At 35.6% G+C, this 24,202-nt stretch overlaps 1 protein-coding gene across 8 annotated transcripts in view; it reads right to left on the bottom strand.

Annotated features, from left to right (window-relative positions):
• The window catches only part of LOC110007385 (uncharacterized), a 59,874-nt gene extending 35,902 nt beyond the window's left edge, over nucleotides 1-23,972 (bottom strand). Inside the window, exons 1-9 of one of the 8 annotated variants that reach the window (XM_088849416.1) lie at nucleotides 23,736-23,972; nucleotides 23,422-23,644; nucleotides 22,203-22,409; nucleotides 21,980-22,025; nucleotides 14,273-14,445; nucleotides 13,937-14,021; nucleotides 12,755-13,751; nucleotides 3,319-3,485; nucleotides 2,223-2,261 (exon numbers count right to left, since the gene is read on the bottom strand). In XM_088849416.1, coding sequence (XP_088705542.1) covers nucleotides 2,223-2,261; nucleotides 3,319-3,485; nucleotides 12,755-12,818 — 270 coding nt within the window. In that variant the 5' untranslated portion in view covers nucleotides 12,819-13,751; nucleotides 13,937-14,021; nucleotides 14,273-14,445; ... (2 more) ...; nucleotides 23,422-23,644; nucleotides 23,736-23,972. Of the gene's footprint in view, nucleotides 1-2,222; nucleotides 2,262-3,318; nucleotides 3,486-11,101; nucleotides 11,341-12,754; nucleotides 13,752-13,936; nucleotides 14,022-14,272; nucleotides 14,446-21,979; nucleotides 22,026-22,202; nucleotides 22,410-23,421; nucleotides 23,645-23,735 lie in introns of those variants that run through there. The other 7 variants (XM_088849417.1, XM_088849418.1, XM_088849419.1 and 4 more) reach the window with 7 other exon arrangements.
• Between the last annotated feature and the right edge of the window lie 230 nt (nucleotides 23,973-24,202).

The raw sequence follows: 24,202 nt of genomic DNA, 5'->3' as shown, positions 1-24,202 counted from the left end.
GCGATGCACTACCCAGTGCATAATGCATTATGCGGCAGCATTTTAAAACCATGGGGAAGAGGGGGAAATGATTGGGAGAAAAGATCGTGGGGTGTAAGGGGTAACAAGTGAGAGTATGTTGGTCTTTAAAAAAAAGAAACTTCTACTTGGGGGGTTAAGTGCAGAGAGAAACAGTAATGGGAGGGGGTCATAATTTTCCCTTTCTGTTTTCTAACAACGAGTTATGAGTTCGACACTTGAAATTAAAAAAACAAGTGCTCAAAAGAATTGCTAAGCATATGGGTTCAGTAAATCAAGTGGCAAACCCATATAATTGAAATTTTTAAGTAAGAAAAATGGATCATGCACTTCAAGTGCCAAACCCATCACAAATCAAAACTCCAAAAGTGTCTATACGGGGTCTCTATTGCATGGAAGATGGGGCTGCCATGTAATCTAGAAGTCCCGGTTTCTATTGGTTGGCACAGAAGCCACAGTTTTCAAATCTACGTTACACATCCCGCAAACAAACATAGGAACTGCAACAATGATGTTAGCAATGGCTTCCAATATACAAACGCACCCAAAGAATAGATATCCAACCTACTTGATCCGAACATTGAAAAGGTCTGCCCAAACCCAAAAATAAAAATATTGAAAATGAAAGATTTTAGGCTTTTTTTTTTATCTAGGCCTTGGATCAAAAAGAGGGAGTCAAATAACCCCAATCTTTTCTTTTCTTTTCACACCTCATGAACCCCCAAACAGCTGCGAAATAAAAAAAAGGCCTTTGGTTTTCTAGTTCCCTTTTGTCATTAGAGTATCAAACTCTACAAGTCTATAACATATCAAGTAACTCTCAAAAAATTACATGAGTCCAACACAACCAAGATCTAGGTTTAGAAAGCAATAGGCTCCCCCAACATGATGGGGGTCCTAAGGACTCAACAAGGTGCCAGTTTCAAGTGAATTGGGAGAGTCTTAGTCAACCATGCCGAGTTTTTTTATCATTGGTTCAAATACAGATTAGATAACATTCTTACACATTAAATGCCCAATATCCAGATAAGCCATACGTGCCTTAGATATGGTGAAATAAATATCTCATGTCACATTCCCTTATCCTTAAAAGACACATGCTCAAGTGGTAAATGACATTGGCAGTCAACCTAAAAGTGAATAATCAACCACCTATCTAAACATGCTAGTAGCATAGCTTCGTATGACCAATTTTACTTAATTAGTTTAAGGACAGAAATTCAGCACTAAAAAAGGCTAAATATCAAATAACTACATGATGGACTACTGTCTTACAAGCAAAACTCAGGCCAGCACTTGCTAGGACCCCAAGGCCAAATGAGGCACACCCAACTCAACTAAGTCTAACAGGTCCCAACAAGTTCATGTCAGAAAATGCTTAAATGGGTCCAAAAGTGTAAGACTCAGGCGAGTCCCATGGTATGCCTATAGTACTCACCAGGGTCTCCAGGCGAGTCAACTCGGGCAAGTGCAGAGACCAACTAGTCAACTTTTAAAATAGTGTTACAAACTTAAAAGGCCAAGTAGCTTTAGCCCCTGAAAGTAACCTTGTGTCAGGTCTCTTAAAAAGCATGCACCCAAACTATGTAGTTAGAGAAAAAAATTCAAGAGTACAGATTCAGCTTGAATAGACATAAATTGATAGACAAGTCTCAACTTAGTAACTTACATTAAATAGAAAACAATATGGGTATTTATCACCAAGAAAGGTACGAGTTTCAAATGACAATAGCCAACCTAACAATTCTAAATTCAACTAATATAAAAGTAGATTTATCAACACACCAAATTTTTCAATACTGCCAATGCTGCCAATGCCCGAGTGTAAAGCCTTGTTAATAGAAGTATATAATTAATACAAAGAAACATAATTTGAACTACAACCTTATAATAAGGTTCTTTTTTAGAATATTATAAACATACATTATTTTAAGGGTAATGGTCAAGTAGATCCAATTGTACCTAAACAGGGTAGAGATCAGCCTAACACCATTGATTTGATTGATGGACAGAGCAGGAGAGACAGGGAAACCTACCACTTGGGTCCTTCCAAATTTTGGTCAGCCCCACTATGTTTTAATTACTGTCCATCCAGCAAACTTGATGGTGTTCGGCTGTTCTCTACCATTACTGAGGTAGGAACATTTCTACAGAAGATTCCTCTATAAATAGAGCATTCAACAAGAGGAATAATTGAAAGGCACCTTTTCAGCTATTGTTTTGGTAACCATAATGTGCTCCATCTGTCGGTAAATAAACAAAAAAGAAAAATGATAGTACAATAAAACAGAAGAATACCAAAAAACAAGTTTGAAGGTAGCCATGCTGCTAAGAAATGAAAAAATAACCTTTCAATCAAACCGATCACCAACACAACCTTACGGAAATAAAACCAAAACAAAAAGTAACATTGAAAAATCAATCCGAACGATAAAGAAGCAAACACAGGCCAATTTTTAGACTTTAAGAACAAAAAATACTCTTTTCTCTCTCAATTTCTAATCATTTTCCCCCCCTCTAAAAAGCCTTTCATCTTCTCTTTTCAAAGCTCCACCAGAATAAATTCAACGTCCATCTAAATCCTATGGATCTCCGACTTGTGATCTCATCATAAACCTAAAGTGTAAGATAGACCTTCTGTTGCCTGAACTCTCTCGAGAGCAGCGGTTCTTCTGAGTCCACTCAAACTCAAAAGCCCATTGCCGAGCATAATACTCAGGTAAAACTCAGGGAAATTAAAAATAATAAAAATTTATAAAAAATCATATTAATTTATAAAATCAATGTATAAATATCTTATATACATATAAAATCAATGTATCATATTAATTTATGATGATGTATGATTTTTTCTTGCATTGTGCCCTATTTTGCATATTTCCTTCCCTTTCTGGATTTTTCTGAACTATAAATCAGTTTTCCTCTAAATCCATTTCTTATATGTTTATCCATCTTATTGGGACCTTTTTTTTTTTAGTTTAATTCTTTTTTTCTGTTTTTGTTTTGTTTTGTTTTTAACAATTTTCGTTATTATTTAGGCCTTTTTGGCCCAGTGCACTACCTGGGCCAGTCCAAGTCCTGAGTCCAAGCCCAAGCCGAGTTTTCGAAACTTGATTGGAACCCTGATCCTTTTACACTAACCAGGATCACTTGTTTTTAAGCTTGTATCTACAATTGACAAATTATGGTATAATCAATTAGTTCATGAAACAGGTTTCTCTAACCTTATGTTCTTAAGTCTTCAGAAGTTAATCAATAATCAGAGAGAGAGAGAGAGAGAGAGAGAGAGAGAGATTTCACTTGCAACTGTGAAAAGATGGGCTCTTCATAATTTCTGAAAAGATTGCTCTGAAAGGAAACACTATGCATACAATCCGTCCTGACGTGAGTTAAAGAGAAAATCACCTTGGAACTGTTATTCTTAGCAAACCCAAATCCCCCACCATCACCATTGCTCAACAAAATCTCTGCAATGGAAATCACAAGAACAGTAACATTATTGAAACCTATTCTCCTCAATTTCTCTCTCCCCAAAACTATCCCTCAAAAGATCTTACAAGTATAAAACATATTGATGCAGCTTTCCACCATTTTTACACCATCAGTCCTCCAACTCTTTGTAAATAAAAGGCTCAGAGACACTTGCATAATCATGTATCTTTGTGAAATGAAGAAATAACAATTTGCTATCCATAAAGCGGTCAAATCAAAATATCCAATTTGACATCTAATGAGTGGAAATGATTGTGACCTCCATGTATAAAACATAAAAGGTGTGGTTTCTATGAGGCTGCAACCTTAAACAATCCAATTAAGGCACACCTCTAAATTTTTACATAACAAGTAATTTTGTTATAAAAAATTCTTAGGATAATCTTAAAATCTTTTTACATTTCTAATTATAAAATTTTAAACTCCAACAATGGTTAAAATCAAAGACATTAAAAACATATGAAAATCTTGAAAATAGCTAGATAATGTGTTGCAAGATGCACTATTTTTAACAAAACCTTACCACAGAGTACCAACGAGCATTGCACTCGTGTGATCAACAATAAAGTGCGAAGAAACATCAACTTGGGCCTCACGAGCAGCCCAGAATGAAGACATGAGCTGTTTTAACTGGGAGGTGAGGCTTAAAACCTCATGCTTTAAGAGCGATATCTCTTCGTTGGCCCGCTGGGTGTTACCAACTTCCTGCACTAGCCTAGCACTTAAGTTGTTATTTTCAGACCTAAGACTCTCCTCAGGGGTTAGGTCAAGCCTTTAAGCTTTAGCATGGATGTAGGCTTCTTTAGCGGCAGATTGCTCTACCGCCTTTCGTGAAAAACATGGCCACCACTAAAGGTGCGCCCCGTACATCTACCGAAGCCCTAAAGATCCGACACTGAGGGGTCCAAAAAATTTCTACACTATAGACTGGGAGAGGGGGGTCCTCCTCATTTTCGCTTTCTTTTAGTAAGACATTTTTTAATGATGCTTCATCCAAATTGGGTGGAATTGGGCGGGGTTGGTGTGGTGAGTGTGACCGGCGGCGAGGAGGTGACGGTCCTATGGACAAGGCCACATTCCGAAGATTTTTTATATGTACCTACAAAAAACAAGGGTAAAAAACAAAAGGGTCTATATATAATAATGAACAACTAAAGAATGACAAATGGCCTATGATATAAACATATGCATGCAAATACCTCAGGGGCCACCTCAAGCAAGCTCTGAGATACTTGCAATTGCAATTAAACGTATATATACCAAGGTACAATACACCATGCATGAAACCCAATAACATGCTATCAAACCAAACACATAAACTACTAACAACGAACAAAACATAAAATACTAACAAACCAACATATCAAAGATAGAATTATAAATCAAGGTCTCACACTCTGACTTATTAAGAAACAGTAATAAGCATAGCACATTAAGAAAACAATTCTAGTCCTCAAGTGAAAATTGAGGACTGCATAGTTAAGAGGGGCTGCAAAAACCCTAGTATTGGTAAAAAGAGGAGCGAAGCTCCTCAACTGAATCCTCTAGAACCTCGGCACCACGTACAACAGTCTGCACTTCTACCTCGTTCTTATCAAGCCTCACACTAAGTGCATTTAGACGCCGACTGAGGCGCTCATAGTCCTCGTCAAGACAACGATTGAGGCATTCAAACTCTTCCCAGAGGCACATGAGATTGGCCAAGTAGCGATCAAACCTCAAGATATAGACCTCAGTTTTCTAAATGAGGTCCTCGGCCTTTTTCACCCATGAAGGATGTCCATCATTTGTGGGAATTTCCATATTCTAGTGTTACACAAAAGTCAAAAAAACATCACAAGGAAAAGAATATCATTAAATCGAAAAACAAGGGACTTGTTGCTTATGGTTCTTCATCATAAGGGTGGTTCATCATAAGGGGATGACACTTGCAAACGAGCACTTTCCGAATGGTTCAATCAATCTTCTACAATTATTCCTCTTAAGAGAATTCATGACGCATATACCTAGAGAATGTTATCCTAAGGGCCTGTTTGATAACTGGAAGCAAGTTCAGGAACTGTAAATTGGAAGTTCTTAAGTTCTGTGAACTTAAAAAGTCCTGGTTTCTGTGTTTGATAACCTCCCTGGGAAGTTAAGAAGTCCTTGGGAAGATGAAAGCACAACTTTCCATTCGTAATTGGTTGAAGCACTTACTAGGGCGCCCGACAGCAAGTATTGGACATAATTGGCCCCAGTAAAAATTGAAGTATGAACACGCCTTCTCCTCTTTTGCATAGTGATATACTAACATATAATGCACCACATTATACATGTAAGCTATAATATTACCACCAACCGACGTTGTTGGGGATCCATAACTAGAAATAGAAGAAGACACCCATATTAAATTAAAGCAATATTTTTAATCAAACCATAATATGAAAGAAGCCATCCACATCCATAAGGAAAACCATGAAGCAACCTTTGGCATTAAATTGAAAGAAACCATCCACATACAAATGAAAGAATTTATCCAATACATATTTATAAAATGCAAACCATGAAGTAATATCTATCAAACCATAATATGAAAGAAGCCATCCACATCCATAATGAAAACCATGAAGCAATCTTTGATATTAAAATGAAAGAAGCCATTGAATTACAAATGAAAGAAATCATCCACATACATATTTATAATATAGAAACCATAAAGTAAACATAGTCAATCAAGTATTTAGAGGTGTTTCATCTCTTCATCCAAGTAAGCCTTTCGAATCCTTGGATTCGGTAAGTTTAATAACATCTATGCCTTTGTAGAATCTTAGAAGATCCTTGCTCCCATTACAAAGACATCATCACCAACTTCACCTGCTCTCCACATGTCTTTAACAATCTTTAAGGCGTCTCTCCTAACCTTGGACGGAACATCTACCACAGGTGTACTGCTGTTACCTGCGGTTTCATGTGCTAGCATCTTAATGCTATTGGCCACCTCTATCATGACTTTAGTCATGGAGTCATTGAGGGTGGGTTGCTTTGATCGGCGTTGTGTTCCTATAGGAGTATGGACCGTCGTCTTTTTGATCCAGATGATACTAGGTCATCAGATGAGGATGAGCTAGATTGGACCTAGACTTCTACGGGGGGTCATTAAAGAATGGAGTTTCGGGCCTTTCTGGCTCAATTGTAATGCCACCCCCAATCGATTTGTACGTCTCATCTGCTGTGTTGCCCTCATAGATCTTACTTAGGAGAGAATATTCGGGCAAAGTATTGTTATGATATTTATTTGCCCATTCATTCTCTTACATATAAAAGATCATAAATTATTTTTAGCGATATTCGTATTTAAACATATTCAAAATTTTTAAAGCCTATACAAATGAGTAATTACATACCGTTAAGTAGTCAATCCAAACAGCACTCTCGATGGTTACTATCCTCCTCCTTGCATCCCATCCAAACCCGGATACATTTATAAGTTTTTTTATGTCACTGTACATGGTTTTAAAGAACTTATACTTGCTCTTTAACCTACTTCCGTGTTTAATGGCCCAAATTTAATTGTCATTGCTTCTACCATCCATTTCCAAAAACCTTTTTTAAACCCCCCCCTGCCTTGGATACAGCCCTACTCTCCTTTTCCATAAGTTCAATGAAATGATCATCTTCTGCCTGTGTCCATTGCAAGTTCCTCTTGGATCCTATATTCTCATTCCCTATGCTTGATGATGTGTTTGGATCCATTCTAAAGTAGGGAGACAACAAATCTATTATACTCTATATAATCATATGTTGTGTGCTCTCTCTCTCTCTCTCTCTCTCTCTCTCTCTCTCTCTCTCTCTCTCTCTCGGCAAGATTATAATGGCACACGACATTTGAACATACATAGAATAACCTGTAATAGTTTAAACATACGTAATTAAAAATGCAAAAACTAAGAAATCAGCCCATTCAAACACACATGCACAATGCAAGCAGCAAGAAATCAGCCCATTTAATAATAACCTGTAATAACTTGAGCACTACTTATATTCAGCACTGATGCATTTGTATCAAGCAACATTCACAACTCATACATCCATAAAGAAAACCATGTACAAAACCAACCCATTCAACAATAACCTGTAATAGTTTAAACATACATAATTAAAAATGCAAGAACTACGAAATCAGCCCATTCAAACACACATGCACAATGCACGCAGCAAGATATCAGCCCATTCAACAATAACCTGTAATAACTTGAGCACTACTTATATTCTGCACTGGTGCATCTTTATCAAGCAACATTCACAACTCATGCATCCATAAAAAAAACCATGTACAAAACCAACCCATTCAACAATAACCTGTAATAGTTTAAACATACATAATTAAAAATGTAAGAACTACGAAATCAACCCATTCAAACACACATGCACAATGCAAGCAGCAAGAAATCAGCCCATTTAACAATAACTTGTAATAACTTGAACACTACTTATATTTAGTACTAGTGCATCTGTATCAAAGAACATTCACAACTCATGCATCCATAAAAAAAATCATGTACAAAACTAACGCATTCAACAATAACCCGTAATAATTTAAACATACATAATTAAAAATGCAATAACTAAGAAATCAGCCCATTCAAATACACATGCACAATGAAAGCAGCAAGAAATCAGCCCATTCAACAATAACCTTTAATAATATAAGTATTACTTATATTCAGCGCTGATGCATCTGTATCAAGCAACATTCACAACTCATGCATCCATAAAGAAAACCATGTGCAAAACCAACCCATTCAACAAAAACCTGCAATAGTTTAAACATAAATAATTAAAAATCCAAGAACTAATAAATCAGCTCATTCAAGCACACATGCACAATGCAAACAGCAAGAAATCAGCCCATTCAACAATAACCTGTAATAACTTGAGCACAACTTATATTCAGCACTGGTGCATCTGTACCAAGCAACATTCACAACACATGCATCCATAAAGAAAACCATGTACAAAACCAACCCAATCAACAATAACCTGTAATAGTTTAAACATAAATAATTAAAAATGCAAGAACTAAGAAATCAGCCCATTCAAACACACATGCACAATGCAAGCAGCAAGAAATCAGCCCAATCAACAATAACATGTAATAACTTGAGCACTACTTATATTTAGCACTGGTGCATCTGTATCAAGCGACATTCACAACTCATGCATCCATAAAGAAAACCATGTACAAAACCAACCCATTCAACAATAACCTGTAATAGTTTAAACATACATAATTAAAAATGCAAGAACTAATGAATCATCCCATTCAAACACACATGCACAATATAAGCAGTAAGAAATCAGCCCAAACATACATAATTAAAAATGCAAGAACTAAGAAATCAGCTCATTCAAACACACATGCACAATGCAAGCAGCAAGAAATCAGCCCATTCAACAATAACCTGTAATAACTTGAGCACTACATATATTCAACACTGGTGCATCTGTATCAAGCAACATTCACAACTCATGCATAATTAAAAATGTAAGAACTAATAAATAGTTTAAACATACGTAATTAGTTTTTTAAAAGGGGTTGGGCATCTAACTTAGAGGTAACATCTTTTGAGATGGGCTCTAACTTGATTGTTTAAAGCCTCGGCTCTATATAAACTTTTTTCTTTATAAAATAGTTTAGGAGTTAGTTTTTTTAAAGTGTTAGTAGGGTGGTGTGAGTGGGAACGAAACCACCATGTGGCAACATCTTTGGTTCGTTTTTTTTTTCTTTTTTTTTTTTTTTAAATACTCATTTCATCATTATAAAGTAGATTTCATCTTTTACTCTTTTTTTTTCCTTTTTTTTTTTGAAGTACTCATTTCATCATTATAAAGTAGATTTCAAAATTTCTGATTGAAAAAATCTTCTTAAGTAGGTCTTTGGTCCAACAGAGTAAGTGTATGGTATGCTCCGTTGGGAGCATGTTATTCTCAATCAAAAGAAAATAATCAAACAAGAAATATTAAGCCTAAATAAGAAAAACAAAAAAAAATAATCAAATTAGAAATATTAAGGCTAAATAAGAAAAAAACATCAGCCAATCAATGGGAGAGATCTAAGCCATCGTGGGCCTCGATGGGAGATCTAAGCCATTTGTTTTTCTTTTTTTTAAACATCAGCCAGTCAATGGGAGAGAAAAAACCATCAGCCAGTTTGAACCTCGAATCCTTCCGGTAAGATCTCTAAGCCATCATGGGCCTCGAGGGGCCTCCTAAGGGCCCAAACAAATGGCAGCTTAGAGAGCTCTAGAACATAGGCTATCTCATGCACTTGTTCTATATTTAGCCTACACTCACTCCCAAACCCAACAAACACAACTGACCTCAGGGGCTGGGCATCTAGCCACTCAAAGGCTGTGGACCACTTGTTCTTGATACAAAACTAATAAATAGTTTAAACATTCACAACTCATAAACAAAACCAACCCATTCAACAATAACCTGTAATAGTTTAAACATACATAATTAAAAATGCAAGAACTAATAAATCAGCCCCTTCAAACATACATGCACAATGCAAGCAGTAAGAAATCAGCCCATTAAACATACATAATTAAAACCTATAGTCACAAATTAGCTTGCTCCATCCCATTATTTTTCTTCTTCTTATCTTTTTGCTTTTTGTTTCGCAGTTTTGTTTTTTCCCTAGTTAGTTTGAGTTCAATCTAAAACTCATTTTAACACATTATAAAACAAAAGAAAAAGATAAATTATTCCGTGGAATTGTGAATTATATTCTACTGACAAATTTTGCCATGAACACAAATCATCTGCAGTTACATAATATGGAGCAATTATCATGATATGAGGTATAAATTAAATGAGAAATTATAATGCAATAATGAATAAGAGTCAGTGTAAAACCACTAGAATCATGGATTAAACATGAGTACAAGAAACTAAGAACTAATATCACAACAAGGAAAGCTATTCCACCACAAAAATAGGGAAAACAAAAAACAAAAAAAGCAAAAATATAGCATAAGCTGAGAAACAAGCTTAAATTTCGCGTAGTGACTCGAACAATAAAACCCTAGAGATTTCCAATGTTTTTAATGAAGTTTTTAATGTATTTGTACTCTAATCATAGCTCAAAGATCAGAGCTTAATGAAGTTAATGTATTCATACTTTGATCAGAGCCCAATGCAGTTTTTAATGTATTCGTACTCTTATCAGCGGTCAATGAAGTTAATGTATTCGTACTCTGATCAAAGCTAAATGAAGTTAATCATACTCTGATCAGAGCTCAAAGATCAGAGCTCAATAAAATTTATAACTTATTCGTACTCTGATCAAAGCTCAAAGATCAGAGCTCAATGAAATTTATAATGTATTCGTACTCTGATCAGTGCTCAAATGTCAAAGCTCAAAGATCATAAAAACGTCATAAAAAGCTCAGAAAAAGCCCGAAACTTTTTTTTTTACCAATTTTCGCTCAGAAAAAGCTAAGAAAAAGGTAAAATACCAGAGCTCAAATAAAAAATACTTTTTTTTTACCGATTTTACCAATTTAAAAAAAATAAAAACCTCAGAAAAGCCCTAAACTGTAATGTATTTGTACTCTGATCAGAGCTCAAAGATCAGAGCTCAATGAAATTTATAATGTATTTCACACACCCCAAGAATTTACAATACTGATATTCTTGAGATGTGACAGTCAACATATATACATCTCTTTTTAGGACAATTTTACAATGGCAAATTCTTACAGAGTAACAAAAGAAAGTTTAAGCACAACTACAATATCTTCCAGAGTTGATCCTGACGTGCACTCAAAATGAACCGCAGTTATCCTGAAAAAAAATGTTTACCATAATTTGATGAGTTTGGCTACTCAGTAAGTGATCATCACAATCCTAAAAATAATCATGGTTGAAAGATATCAATATTTTCAAAAAAGAGATCTATTAACAGAAATGCATTAACAGTTTCACTTTCAAAAATGCATAATTAAGTATAATCCGAATAATTGAAATGCATATAACATTTTAACGGCAGTGCATAATTCAAAGGATTTCACAAATTACCCTACTGGCGTCTCAAGTAAGTTACTTATATACCCCATCAGCGTCCTGGTGGGTCCACTTAATCCCTATCAACGTCCAGATAGGTCCCCTTAATCCCTGCAGGTCCACTTATACCTCACCGATGTATCGGATGAGTCCACTTAATTGCTACCGGCGTACCGGATAGATCCACTTATACCTCACCGGCGAATCGGATGAGTCCACTTGCATACTTAAAGTATTTCTAAATCTCTTCATACATTCGAAAGCAGCAATATCATGTACTCAACATATAACTGAAATTATTAATATGAATTTCACTGAAATCATTAATAACAGTCACTTTCAATAATATTTCAAAAATAACAGGTCAAATATTTTGGGCTCAAATTTAGAAAGGTAGCAGTTCGTAAAGACATTCTAGCATAATTGCCAATCTAATATGTATAGAAAAACTCTTATAAAAATTCAAGAATACGGAATTATCACAATTTATGCGATATCAATTCGCAAATAAACATTGCAAATAAAATCTTTATCTAATAATTCTTCCAATTGTTGTTTCAGTTCCTTAAGTTTTGCAGGTGCCATTTTATAAGGTGCCTTAGAAATTGGGGCTACCCCTGGCAATAATTCAATAGAGAATTCAATTTCCTTGTCAAGCGGTAATCTTGACAATTCTTCTGGAAAAACGTCGGAAAATTCTCAGATAACCGGAGTGGTATCCAAATTTATCTGTTCTTTCCTATCTTCTTTGATATAGGCAAGAAAGCCTTGACACCCTTTTCGAAGGAGGCGATTAGCTCGGATACAAGAGATTAAATATGATGGGGAGTCTTCTTTGATACCATTGAAGTAAAATACTGCTTGATTCGGAATACTAAAGGTAACCATTTTCTTGTAACAATCAATACTTGCATGGTATGCAGAAGCCAATCCATGCCTAAGATTACATCAAAATCTTGAATTTTTAGGAGTATTAAATCAACCAACAGTTCTTTTTCTTCTATCTTTATTTCACATGATTTGCACATTATATTGATGTCAATTGAATTTCCCAGCGGTGTGGCTACCTCTAGAATGTATTCTAATTGTTTTGGTTCTACCTTTAAGTGGCATGCAAAATGCGGTAATACAAATGAATGAGTAGATGCAGGACCAATCAAAACATGAGCTACTTTTTAGAAAATAATAAGAGTACCTTGGATCATTGATTTTGAGGCCTGAACGTCTTGCTCGGTTATCGAAAATACTCTTCCCTTCATCTAAGGCTTTTGAGCTATCTCTCCCTGCTTTGGAAGCTGTTGCATCTGTAAGCTAGGATATTGTCTAATCTGGCGCCCCAATTTTTCACATTTAAAACAGGCTCCGGTATTCCAATAACAAGGGCTGAATCCATGGTTTTTCCCACATTTTTTACATGGTTCTATTGGGCTTTGAAGTGGCAAGGGCCCTGGCTTCTTGTTTGCCCTTTCAAACTGTTGTCGATTAGATGGTGTGGGTCGAACATGGCTTTTCTGATTTTTCGTCTTTTGGTAATCTTCGAAATCTTTTTCAACAATTAGGGCTCGATCCACTATTTCAGCATAAGGTCTCAATTTTAAGACTGAAATTCTGCTTTTAATAGCTGGTCTGAGACCCCTTTCAAATTTCTTCACCTTTCTTGCCTCATTGTTAATCATATGTGGTGCAAACCTGGCCAATTCAGTGAACTTGGCCTCGTACTGTGCTACTGTCCAGTTTTCTTGGATTAATTCCAGAAATTCCATTACTTTTTTGTCTCGAATAAAATCTGAGAAATACTTTTAATTAAATGCTTCTATAAATACTTCCTAAGTCAGGGGTTTATTTTCTTTGGCCAATACTCCTTTTGCCATTCCCCACCAATGTTGTGCTTCTCCTTCAAACATAAAAACTGCCAAGGCCACTTTCCTATCATCAGGACATTCTCTTACCTTGAATATTTTCTCCAATTACATAATCTATCCCTCGGCTTCCAGTGGGTTTACAACACCCTTAAAAAAAGGTGGGTTCAATTTCTTAAATTGTTCGATATCACTCCCACCACACGTAACTGACTGCCTGGGTGGATTGTTGTTTTCCATCTGATGTTGCATTAAAGCAACCATATTTTCCAAGGCTTTGTGAATTCCTTCCATAATAGCTTCGACTATTCTGGATCTTGACTTCGTCCCGATCTGTACACGTAAAAAATATTATTTTAAGTACATTCTTTTTAAATTTCCTAAGAATCTTAAACCTATTGCTCTGATACCATAATTGTCACACCCCATGAATTTACAATACAGATATTCCTGAGGTGTGACAGTCAAAACATATATACATCTCTTGATAGGACAAATTTACAGTGGCGAATTCTTACAAAGTAACAAAAGAAAGCTTAGGCACAACTACAACATCTTCCAAAGTTGATCCTGACGAGCATTCAAAATGAAACCACAGTTATCCTGAAAAATGTTTACTATAGTTTGATGAGTTTGGCTACTCAGTAAGTGATCATCATAATCCTAAAAATAATCATCGATGAAAGATATAAATAAACTTTCATAATGGAGGTCAATTAAAAACAATGCGAGCACAAGCATTTATAGATAACAATTTCACTTTCAGAAATACACAATTAAACATAATCCAAATTATTGAAATGCATATAACATTTTAACAGCAGTGCATAATTCAAAAGATTCCACAAAATTACCCTACTGGCGTCCCAAGTAGGTCACCTATATACCCCATCAGCGTCCTGATGGGTCCACTTAATCCCTGCAGGTCCACTTGTACCTCACCGGCATACCGGATGAGTCCACTTAATCCCTACCGGCGTCCTGGATAGGTCCACTTAAACCTCACCGACGAACCGAATGAGTCCACCTGCATACTTAAAGTATTTCTAAATCTCTTTAACATTCGAAAGCAGCAATATCATGTACTCAACATGTCAATAAAATCATTAATATGAATTTCACTGAAACCATTAATAACAGTCACTTTCAATAACATTTCAAAAATAACCAATCAAATATTTTGGGCTCAAATTTAAATAATAAGGCAGTCATTGCACATGAAATTTACAATGTCTAAATATTCAAAAACAGTAGAAAGAAATCTCACAATTTTACTAACAGAAGAAATATCACATTTATTTCTAATAATTTTATTTCTAAAATTTTCTAACAATAGACAAGAAAAATAAGTAAATAAATTTATTTCTAAGAATTTACAGCATTTAAAATTTCTAATATTATAATTTTATTAAAAAGATTATTTTTCAAAATAATGAGATCACTTGCGCATAAAATTTATCGCGCCTAAAATTCATGATAATAAGCAGAAATAATTATTTCATTTCATTTTTTAAAAAGAACGGATTATTTTTCAAAATAATGAAGTCACTTACCTAAAATATTTAAGAGGGAGCTTCCGATAAAAATTCGGCTAGACAGAGAGATCTCAAAATTTCTAGGGTGGGAGTCCTCGCCTCTCGTATTTAAATTCTTAGGATACTATATTATATTCTTTTATTAAGTTACACCTCACACATGAGCTGTAACCGTTAAATTATACTTTAAACGCTCAAAGCCCACGTCCTTTAGTGGACGTGGCAAGAGCAAGGCAGCAAAAGCTTTAAACCAAAAGCTTTTGAAAATAGTGATGGTCCCTAAGGACCATCATGCTCATACAAACCATCACTTATTAAAAGTTTCCCCTTTTTTTTTTTTTTTTTTTTTTTTTTTTTTTTTTTTTTTTTTTTTTTTTTTTTTTTGGAATTTTAGAATTATTACATTGATAATTCAGAGGGAACAATGTTTCCACTGAATTTGTAGAATCCATCATTAGCTGGTTTTCTTCTGCATGTCAATTGTTTGTCAATAGAGCAATTTGTGCCTTTGCAAGTTAGATTGGTTGTGTTCTTGAATGTAAGGAACCGGTCGTAGGGGTTGCGGAGAGAAACCATTCTTCCCCATTTTGGTCTTCCAAGGGGATGATTCTTGTGATGCTTTACGCAGTCTGTCTTTCTCCAAAAATTAAAAAAAAAAAAAACGCTTCTACAGGGACAGGTTGTACGGTGTTCTGAAGTTCTTATGCAGAGATAGAACAAAAAATGAAGTTAGCGTGCTAAATTTTAACATCTGATTTGAGTTAAGATGGACGATTCACACCACTATTTGCGAGGTTCACACCACTATTTGTGGCAGGGTCCAATAGGATCACTACTCTTTTTTTTTATATGAAACACAAAGTTGTTTTCATCTCTATTATCTAGTTTTGTTTTTTCTATTTTTCCTTTATTTTTTTAGGAACCCACTTTCCTTTTTTTCATGGGTCATCTATCTTAACTTTATTCAAAGCTCTGCGTGTATTTGCTCATTTCATTTCATTTCAATAAGCATTTGTTAATGAAATTTTGTAATGAGTTGTCTTGCTCGAAATTTTTTATTTGTACCCACTTTCCTTAATTTTTCATGGGTCTACCATGTATTTACTCAATACATTTTTTGAAATTTTTTTCTTATGTTAATTCTTAGCTACCGTCTCTCTCTACTCTCTCTTTCCCTCATCCCCCACAACTGGTCAATCTCTCTCTACTCTTTCTCCACCCATCACCATTCTCTCTCTCGCTCCCCTGCTATGCCTCTTCCATTTTTTTTTATATCCTCGCTCTCTCTCTCTTAATGGACTTTCTCTCTCTTTTGCTGTCTTGCTTTCATGGAGGGAGAAACTAAAAACATATAAAAAGCAAAGAAACAGATAATAACAATAATAGGTTTCACTCTCATTCTCAAAGTGTCTCGGACCAAACCTCTAATAAATAGAGCCACAAGAACCAAACCTCTAATAAATAAAGTCACAAGAACCACATATACTGGTCCCACCATTTTGGCAAGAACACCAATCATTATGGGGGAACCCAATATCACATTGACAATCACACAGAATTGGGTAAAGGGAAGGCCACCGGTATGCGATAGTGTTCCCTTGCCTTAGTGTGCAGTCCACACATTGGTGAAATACTTGAATGTGGCGATTTGCTTCAACCAGAACTCTACAGGTAAGGATGCATTTATATGCAAACCGCACCCTTATTTTAAAGTTTTGAGTCTTTTGACTTCTGACTTACAATCTCTCGGTGGATTACGTCCCACACTTAATCAAGCATAGTACATTTGATTTTTTATTGGTCAAAAGTTGCGAATAAAATGAGTAAATGAAAATTGCATCCTGTAACTTGTATATAGTCCAACTCCAAAAATTTGATGCTCTGGTGTTGTAGGGACTAGGGACTTCTCCTAAACAAAAAAAATGGTTTCAAAGATAAATGATGTTCTCAAAAATAAAAATTTATTATGAAAAAATCGTAGTGCAAAGCAAACATGCAATGTTATGTGCCCTGTCATAATGAGCGTGAAGATGTGGAATATTTAAGTATGAATTATTATAAAATTCTCATTTACAATCTCTTTGTGGAATACATTTCACATTTATTGAGTAGTCAATGGTTGCGTAAAAGATGAGTAAAAAATATTAGCATCTTGTATCTTGTGGTTAGGTGAAAAAGATCGAGTATAAGATCATTGCTTGGAACATGTGATTAAGTGTCCACCTTTTGCTTTGGTGTAGTAGGGACTGCTTCTCTTCAACAAATAAATAAAAAGGAATTCACATAAAACAGATGTTCTAAACAAAAAATATTAATGAAAAAACTTAGTGCAAAAGTAACAGACTGAGCTATGTGCTTTTTAATGAGGGTAAAGATGTGGAATACTTAATCTTAAGTTCTTAACCCTAAATAACTCTTAATGATCACATGGTCACGTCCTCTTAGTTCCAAAAAATCTAACCTTCAAATGGTCCAATAGTTATTAAGTTATAACCGCCATTGTTACCTGCAAAAGACATCACCGTCATGTTTAGTAGTTAGTACTTTAAAACTCTAAATATTTAAATTTGAAAGTTCATTCTCTTGAAGGAGCGAGTTGGTGATCCAGTGCTAGCTTTGCCGATCACGTTCTCCCTCAGATGATACACTAACAAATGTCGATGCCACCATCTTTCCTTCATGCACAACAGGCAGCCTTGTCGCTGCAACACTGCCTATAGGCCCTATATCACACACTGTCATGGCTTGAGCTTGAGAAAACCCAAAATCCTCTAATGTCTAAAGACTCTCAGCTATCTTCACAGTGACACCTAACACTTCCTAAATGGTATTGCAGTACTCCTAATGTCTAAAAAGGCTACCCAATGAAACCTGACCAACTCACCCCTTCAATACTTCAGAAATTTGATTCCAAATATGTTAGAATCACGATTCTACATAGCAACATATCTACGTACCACATATGTCAGAAACTCGAATCAAGTGATGTCGAAAACTCAATTACGCTATTGTAATTCTCCATCTCAATTCTCAAACCAGTATGGATCTCTTATCCATATACTTCAGAAACTTGATTCCAAATACATTAGAAACAAGATTCCATAGATGATGGAAACTCAATTCCAAATATGTTAGAATCACAATTCCATAAATGATGAAAACTCGATTCCGCATATGTCGGAACTCGATTCCATAGATGACAGAAACTCGATTCCGCATATTAATAAAACTTGACACTTGGAGTGTTGAACCCAGGGGATGGGAATCTCGATTCCAAGGAGGCCGGAATCTCAATTCCATACGTGGATGAACTTTGGACCTATTCCGATCAATAATCGATTCCTGAAAATTAGGAATGCCATTCTCAACGATTCCTATTGTACGGACAACGATTCCTACAACAGGAAACTTCCAGCTAGACGCGATTCCATGATTCCAGTTCCTGAAACGATTCGGGTTCCCAGGCGTTTCCAACAATAATGGTTCAGCCTTTCTTTCATCCAATGCTTTGACCACTTACTTTAACTCCATTGTTTTGAAGCAAACATGGTCCTCAAAGCGTTTTTTTGCTTGTATAGGCCTTGAAAAGTGAGAAATGATGTGGCAAATCTAGTGACACCCGGTCTCACTAATTCTCTTTTCTCTGTAGAACTCCTCATCATGCTATAAGGACTATGGTGTGATTCTAAATAAATCCAACAACATAGCTTTTGAAATCACCCCACTAAATATAGATGTAGTAACCATTTCCTTAAGCATGAGATTGACACAATGAGCTACGCAACTAGTCCAAAACATACATGTCCTCTTCAAAGTCAATAAATGCCTAGCTGCAACGTAATTGGCACCATTATCAGTGACAATTGGTACCACATGTTTCTCTCCAAAAACCTCTATTATCCCATCTATCAAGCCACAAAAGTATGTAGCATCATGTGACTTGTTTGATGCATCAACAAACTTAATAAAAAAAGTACATGTTGGACAGTTAACCAAAAAATTAATGAATGACCTCAACTTCCCATCAGACCATCCATCACACATAATAGTTGCTCCATACTTCTCCCACCCTTCTCTTTGAGAAATCAAAATTTTGTTAACATCACATAAGGCATCCTTCAATAAGGGCTCCCTAGTCTCATTTAGTGATGGAGGATTAAGTCCTTGACCAAATTGCCCAATTGCTTGGCCCATACATGGAGAACTATCGAGGATTATAGTACTGAAAGGAATGTTGGCCATGTAAAACCACTTTGCAATGTACTTACATGCCTTCTTCCTCTCTTCTTTCTTGTATCGATTTTCAATTAAGGTTTGTTTTATTTTTTTCCTCCTCTCCTGAACCATAATTTTGGAGTCAGGGGTGAAAAAATTATATATTGCCCTTTAGAGAGAGGTATTTTTTTCCAACGCTACCACCAATATTTATAACCCTCTCTCTTGATATTGGAGTACCCATTTGCCTCATTACAACTTCTGACATATCCTCCTCCTCATCATCATCATCATCAAATAATTGCATTTCATTAATTAATTCTTTGGGTTTCATTTTTTTCTTCCCTTTTTGTTTTTTCAAGCAATCCATGTAGTCTCTAATCTCTTTGGTAGCTTGTGGGCATGCTCTTACATTCCCAAAAATACCGGCTAATTGCTCTTTTTACCGAAAAATACCCCCCATATAAGTATTTCCACAAAGCATACAAATCATACAATTTCGATCTTTCTGATTTTTTTAGTTTGGCATATGTCCAAGCCAGATCCTTGTTATTAGAAGATTGGGAAGAAGACAGTGCCCCAAAAAAAGTATTACTGTAGTACGAACAAAAAAGTTATTGGTTACTTGAAGCAAGTATCGATTTCTACTCGGCCCTTGAAACCCTCGATTTGTTGTCAAACTTTGCCTAAACTTTCCTCAAATCAAAACCCAAAAAAAAAAAAAAATCAACAAACAAGCATCAAAAAAATTAAAAATCAAAGAACTTCCCACAAAAACTTTTTCGCCACTTTTTTTTTTATCGATTTGATTCAAGTAAAGCCACAGATGTGGCTATTTTTTTGTTGTTTGGGGGGTTTAATACCCCATAAACCCTTTCCCCCTTTTTTGGGGGTAAAAAGGTAAAAAATACCCCAGCTCGAGGAATTTATTTTTATGAAATTACCGGGCTGCATATGCGGTTTATGCGGGATGCAGCCACATATGCAGAGAGCTGCCCAACGCATAATGCATTATGCGACCGCATTTTAAAATCATGGGGAAGAGGGGGAAATGATTGGGAGAAAAGATCGTGGGGTGTAAGGGGTAACAAGTGAGGGTATGTTGGTCTTTAAAAAAAAGAAACTTCTACTTGGGGGGTTAAGTGCAGAGAGAAACAGTAATGGGAGGGGGTCATAATTTTCCCTTTCTGTTTTCTAACAACGAGTTATGAGTTCGACACTTGAAATTCAAAAAACAAGTGCTCAAAAGAATTGCTAAGCATATGGGTTCAGTAAATCAAGTGGCAAACCCATATAATTGAAATTTTTAAGTAAGAAAAATGGATCATGCACTTCAAGTGCCAAACCCATCACAAATCAAAACTCCAAAAGTGTCTATACGGGGTCTCTATTGCATGGAAGATGGGGCTGCCATGTAATCTAGAAGTCCCGGTTTCTATTGGTTGGCACAGAAGCCACGGTTTTCAAATCTACGTTACACATCCCGCAAACAAACATAGGAACTGCAACAATGATGGAAGCGATGGCTTGCAGTAAAAAGAAGCACCCTAAGAATAGATATCCGATCTACTTGATCCAAACAATGAAAAGTTCTGCTCAAACCCAAAACTAAAAATATTGAAAATGAAAGATTTTAGGCTTTTTTTTTTTGATCTAGGCCTTGGATCCAAAAGAGGGAGTCAAAATAACCCCAATCTTTTCTCTCTTTTTTTCACACCTCATGAACCCCCAAACAGTTGAAAAATCGAAAAAAGGCCTTTGGTTTTCTAGTTCCCTTTTGTCATAAGAGCGTCAGACTCTACAAGTCTATAGCATATCAAGTAACTCTCAAAAAACTACATGAGTCCAACACAACCAAGATCTAGGTTTCGAAAGCAATAGGCTCCCCCAACATGATGGGGGTCCTTAGGAATCAACAAGGTGCCAATTTCAAGTGAATTGGGAGAGTCTTAGTCAACCTTGCCGAGTTTTTTTATCATTGGTTCAAATACAGATTAGATAACATTCTTACAAATTATATGCCCAAAATCCAGATAAGTCATTAGTGCCTTAGATATGGTGAAATAAAAATCTCATATCACATTCCCTTATCCTTAAAAGACACACGCTCAAGCGGTAAATGACATTGGTAGTCAACCTAAAAGTGAATAATCAACCACCCTATCTAAACATGCTAGTAGCATAGCTTCATATGACCAATTTTACTTAATTAGTTTAAAGACAGAAATTACTACCCTAAAAAAAGGCTAAATACTAAATAACTACATGACGGATTAATGCCTTACAAGCCAAACTCAGGTCAAGACTCGCTAGGACCCCAAGGCCCAATGAGGCACACCCAACTCAACTAAGTCTAACAGGTCCAAGCAAGTTCATGGCAGAAAAGGCAGAAAAGGATTAAAAGGGTCCAAAAGTGTAAGACTCAGGCGAGTCCCATGGTATGCCTATAGTACTCACCAGGGTCTCCAGGTGAGTCAACTCGGGCAAATGCAGAGACCAATTAGTCAACTTTTAAAATAGTGTTACAAACTTTAAAGGCCAAGTAGCTTTAGCCCTTGAAACCCTTCAAAAGTAACCTAGTGTCAAGTCTCTAAAAAAGCATGCACCCAAACTATGTAGCTAGAGAAAAAATTCAAAAGTACAAATTCAGCTTGAATAGACAAATTGATTGACAAGTCTCAACTTAGTAACTTACATTACATAGGAAACAATATGGGTATTTATCAACAAGAACGGTACGAGTTTCAAATGACAATAGCCAACCTAACCATTCTAAATTCAACTAATATAAAAGTAGATTTATCAACACACCTAATTTTCCAATACCGCCGATGCCGTCGATGCCCGAGTGTAAAGCCTGTTAATAGAAGTATATAATTAACACAAAGAAATATAATTTGAACTACAAACTCTACAACCTTATAATGAGGTTCTTTTTTAGAATATAATAAACATACATTATTTTAAGGGTAGAGACCAGCCTAACACCATTGATTTGATTGATGGACAGTGCAGGAGAGAGAGTGAAACCTACCACTTGGGTCCTTTCAAATTTTGGTCAGCCCCACTATGTTTTCAACACTGACCATCCATCAAACTTGATGGTGTTCGGCTGTTCTCTACCATTACTGAGGTAGAAACAGTTCTACAGAAGATTCCTCTATAAATAGAGCATTCAACAAGCGCAATAATTGTAAGGCACCTTTTCAGCTATTGTTTTGGTAATCATAATGTGCTCCATCTGTCGGCAAATAAACAAAAGGAAAAAATGATAAGTACAATAAAACAGACAAATACCAAAAAACAAGTTGAAGGTAGCCATGCTGCTAAGAAATGAAAAAAAAACCTTTCAATCAAACCGATCACCAACACAACCTAGCTAAGGAAATAAAACCAAAACAAAAGGTAACATTGAAAAATCAATCCAAAGGATAAAGTAGCAAACACAGGCCAATTTTTAGACTTTAAGAACAAAAGATACTCTTTTCTCTCTCAATTTCTAATCATTTCCCCCCCCTCTAAAAGCCTTTCATCTTCTCTTTTCAAAGCTCCACCAGCATAAATTCAACGTCCATCTAAATCATATAGATCTCCAACTTGTGATCTCATCATAAACCTAGAGTGTAAGCTAGACCTTCTGTTGCCTGAACTCTCTCGAGAGAAGTGGTTCTTCTGAGTCCACTCAAACTCAAAGCCCATTGCCGAGCATAATACTCAGGTAAAACTCAGGGAAATTAAAAATAATAAAAATTTATAAAAAATCATATTAATTTATAAAATCAATGTATAAATATCTTATATACATATAAAATCAATGTATCATATTAATTTATGATGATGTATGATTATTTCTTGCATTGTGCCCTATTTTGCATATTTCCTTCCCCTTCTGGATTTTTCTGAACTATAAATCAGTTTTTCTCTAAATCCATCTCTTATATGTTTATCCATCTTATTGGGACCTTTTTTTTTTTTAGTTTAATTCTTTTTTTCTGTTTTTGTTTTGTTTTGTTTTTGACAATTTTCGTTATTATTTAGGCCTTGTTGGCCCAGTGCACAACCTGGGCCAGTCCGAGTCCTGAGTCCAAGCCCGAGCCGAGTTTTTGAATTGTTTTTAAGCTTTTGCAAACAATTTGTTTTAAGATTCTTTTACACTAACCAGGATCATTTGTTTTTAAGCTTGTATCTACAATTGACAAAATATGGTACAAATTTATAAAAACCAATTAGTTCATGAAACAGGTTTCTCTAACCTTATGTTCTGAAGTCTTCAAAAGCTAATCAATAATCAGAGAGAGAGAGAGATTTCACTTGCAACTGAGAAAAGATGGGCACTTAACACTTTCTGAAAAGATTGCTCTGAAAGAAAACACTGCATGCAATCCTTCCTGATGTGATTTAGAGAGAAACTCAACTTGGAACTATTATTCTTAGCGAACCCAAATCCCCCACCACCACCATTGATCAACAAAATCTCTGCATTTGGAAATCACAACAACAGTAACATTACTGAACCCTTTTCTCCTCACTTTCTCTCTCCCCAAAACTATCCCTCGAAAAAACTTACCAGTATAAAGCATATTGATGCAACTTTCCACCATTTTTTCACCAGCAGTCCTCTTCCAACTCTTTGTAAATAAAAGCCTCAGAGACCCTTGCAACTCAAAACCCCGTCGACCCTGAACCTGGATACCCAAAAACCTATTCGCAGTCGCCATGGGTTTATAACCGAGGGACTGAATCTACATTATGCTCCCACGAGCACATATAAGTTTTTGGCTTTTGCTTTTGTGCTCCGCTACGAACCGTGGACACACATGGGTCTGATTGCATATTGACCTCGTAAAAATACATGACACCTCTATGGAGTGCCTAATGGTATTATACCGTTTTTTAACTAATAATATTTTATTTTAAAAATAAAAAATATTTTAGGATAACAAAAGTAGTATAGAATAAAAAATACTTTTATTTATTATGATGTGCAAGCAGTGTAATTATATGATATTAGATGAGCACTTTAGGACCTTATTC

Source organism: Amborella trichopoda, chromosome 10, assembly GCF_054954075.1.
Source record: "Amborella trichopoda isolate Santa Cruz 75 chromosome 10, AtrichopodaSantaCruz75HAP2 v2.0, whole genome shotgun sequence".
In the NCBI taxonomy this organism is placed as follows: Eukaryota; Viridiplantae; Streptophyta; class Magnoliopsida; order Amborellales; family Amborellaceae; genus Amborella; species Amborella trichopoda.
The sequence above is the reverse complement of the archived record's forward strand: the minus strand, read 5'-3'. Positions and strand labels throughout refer to the sequence as shown.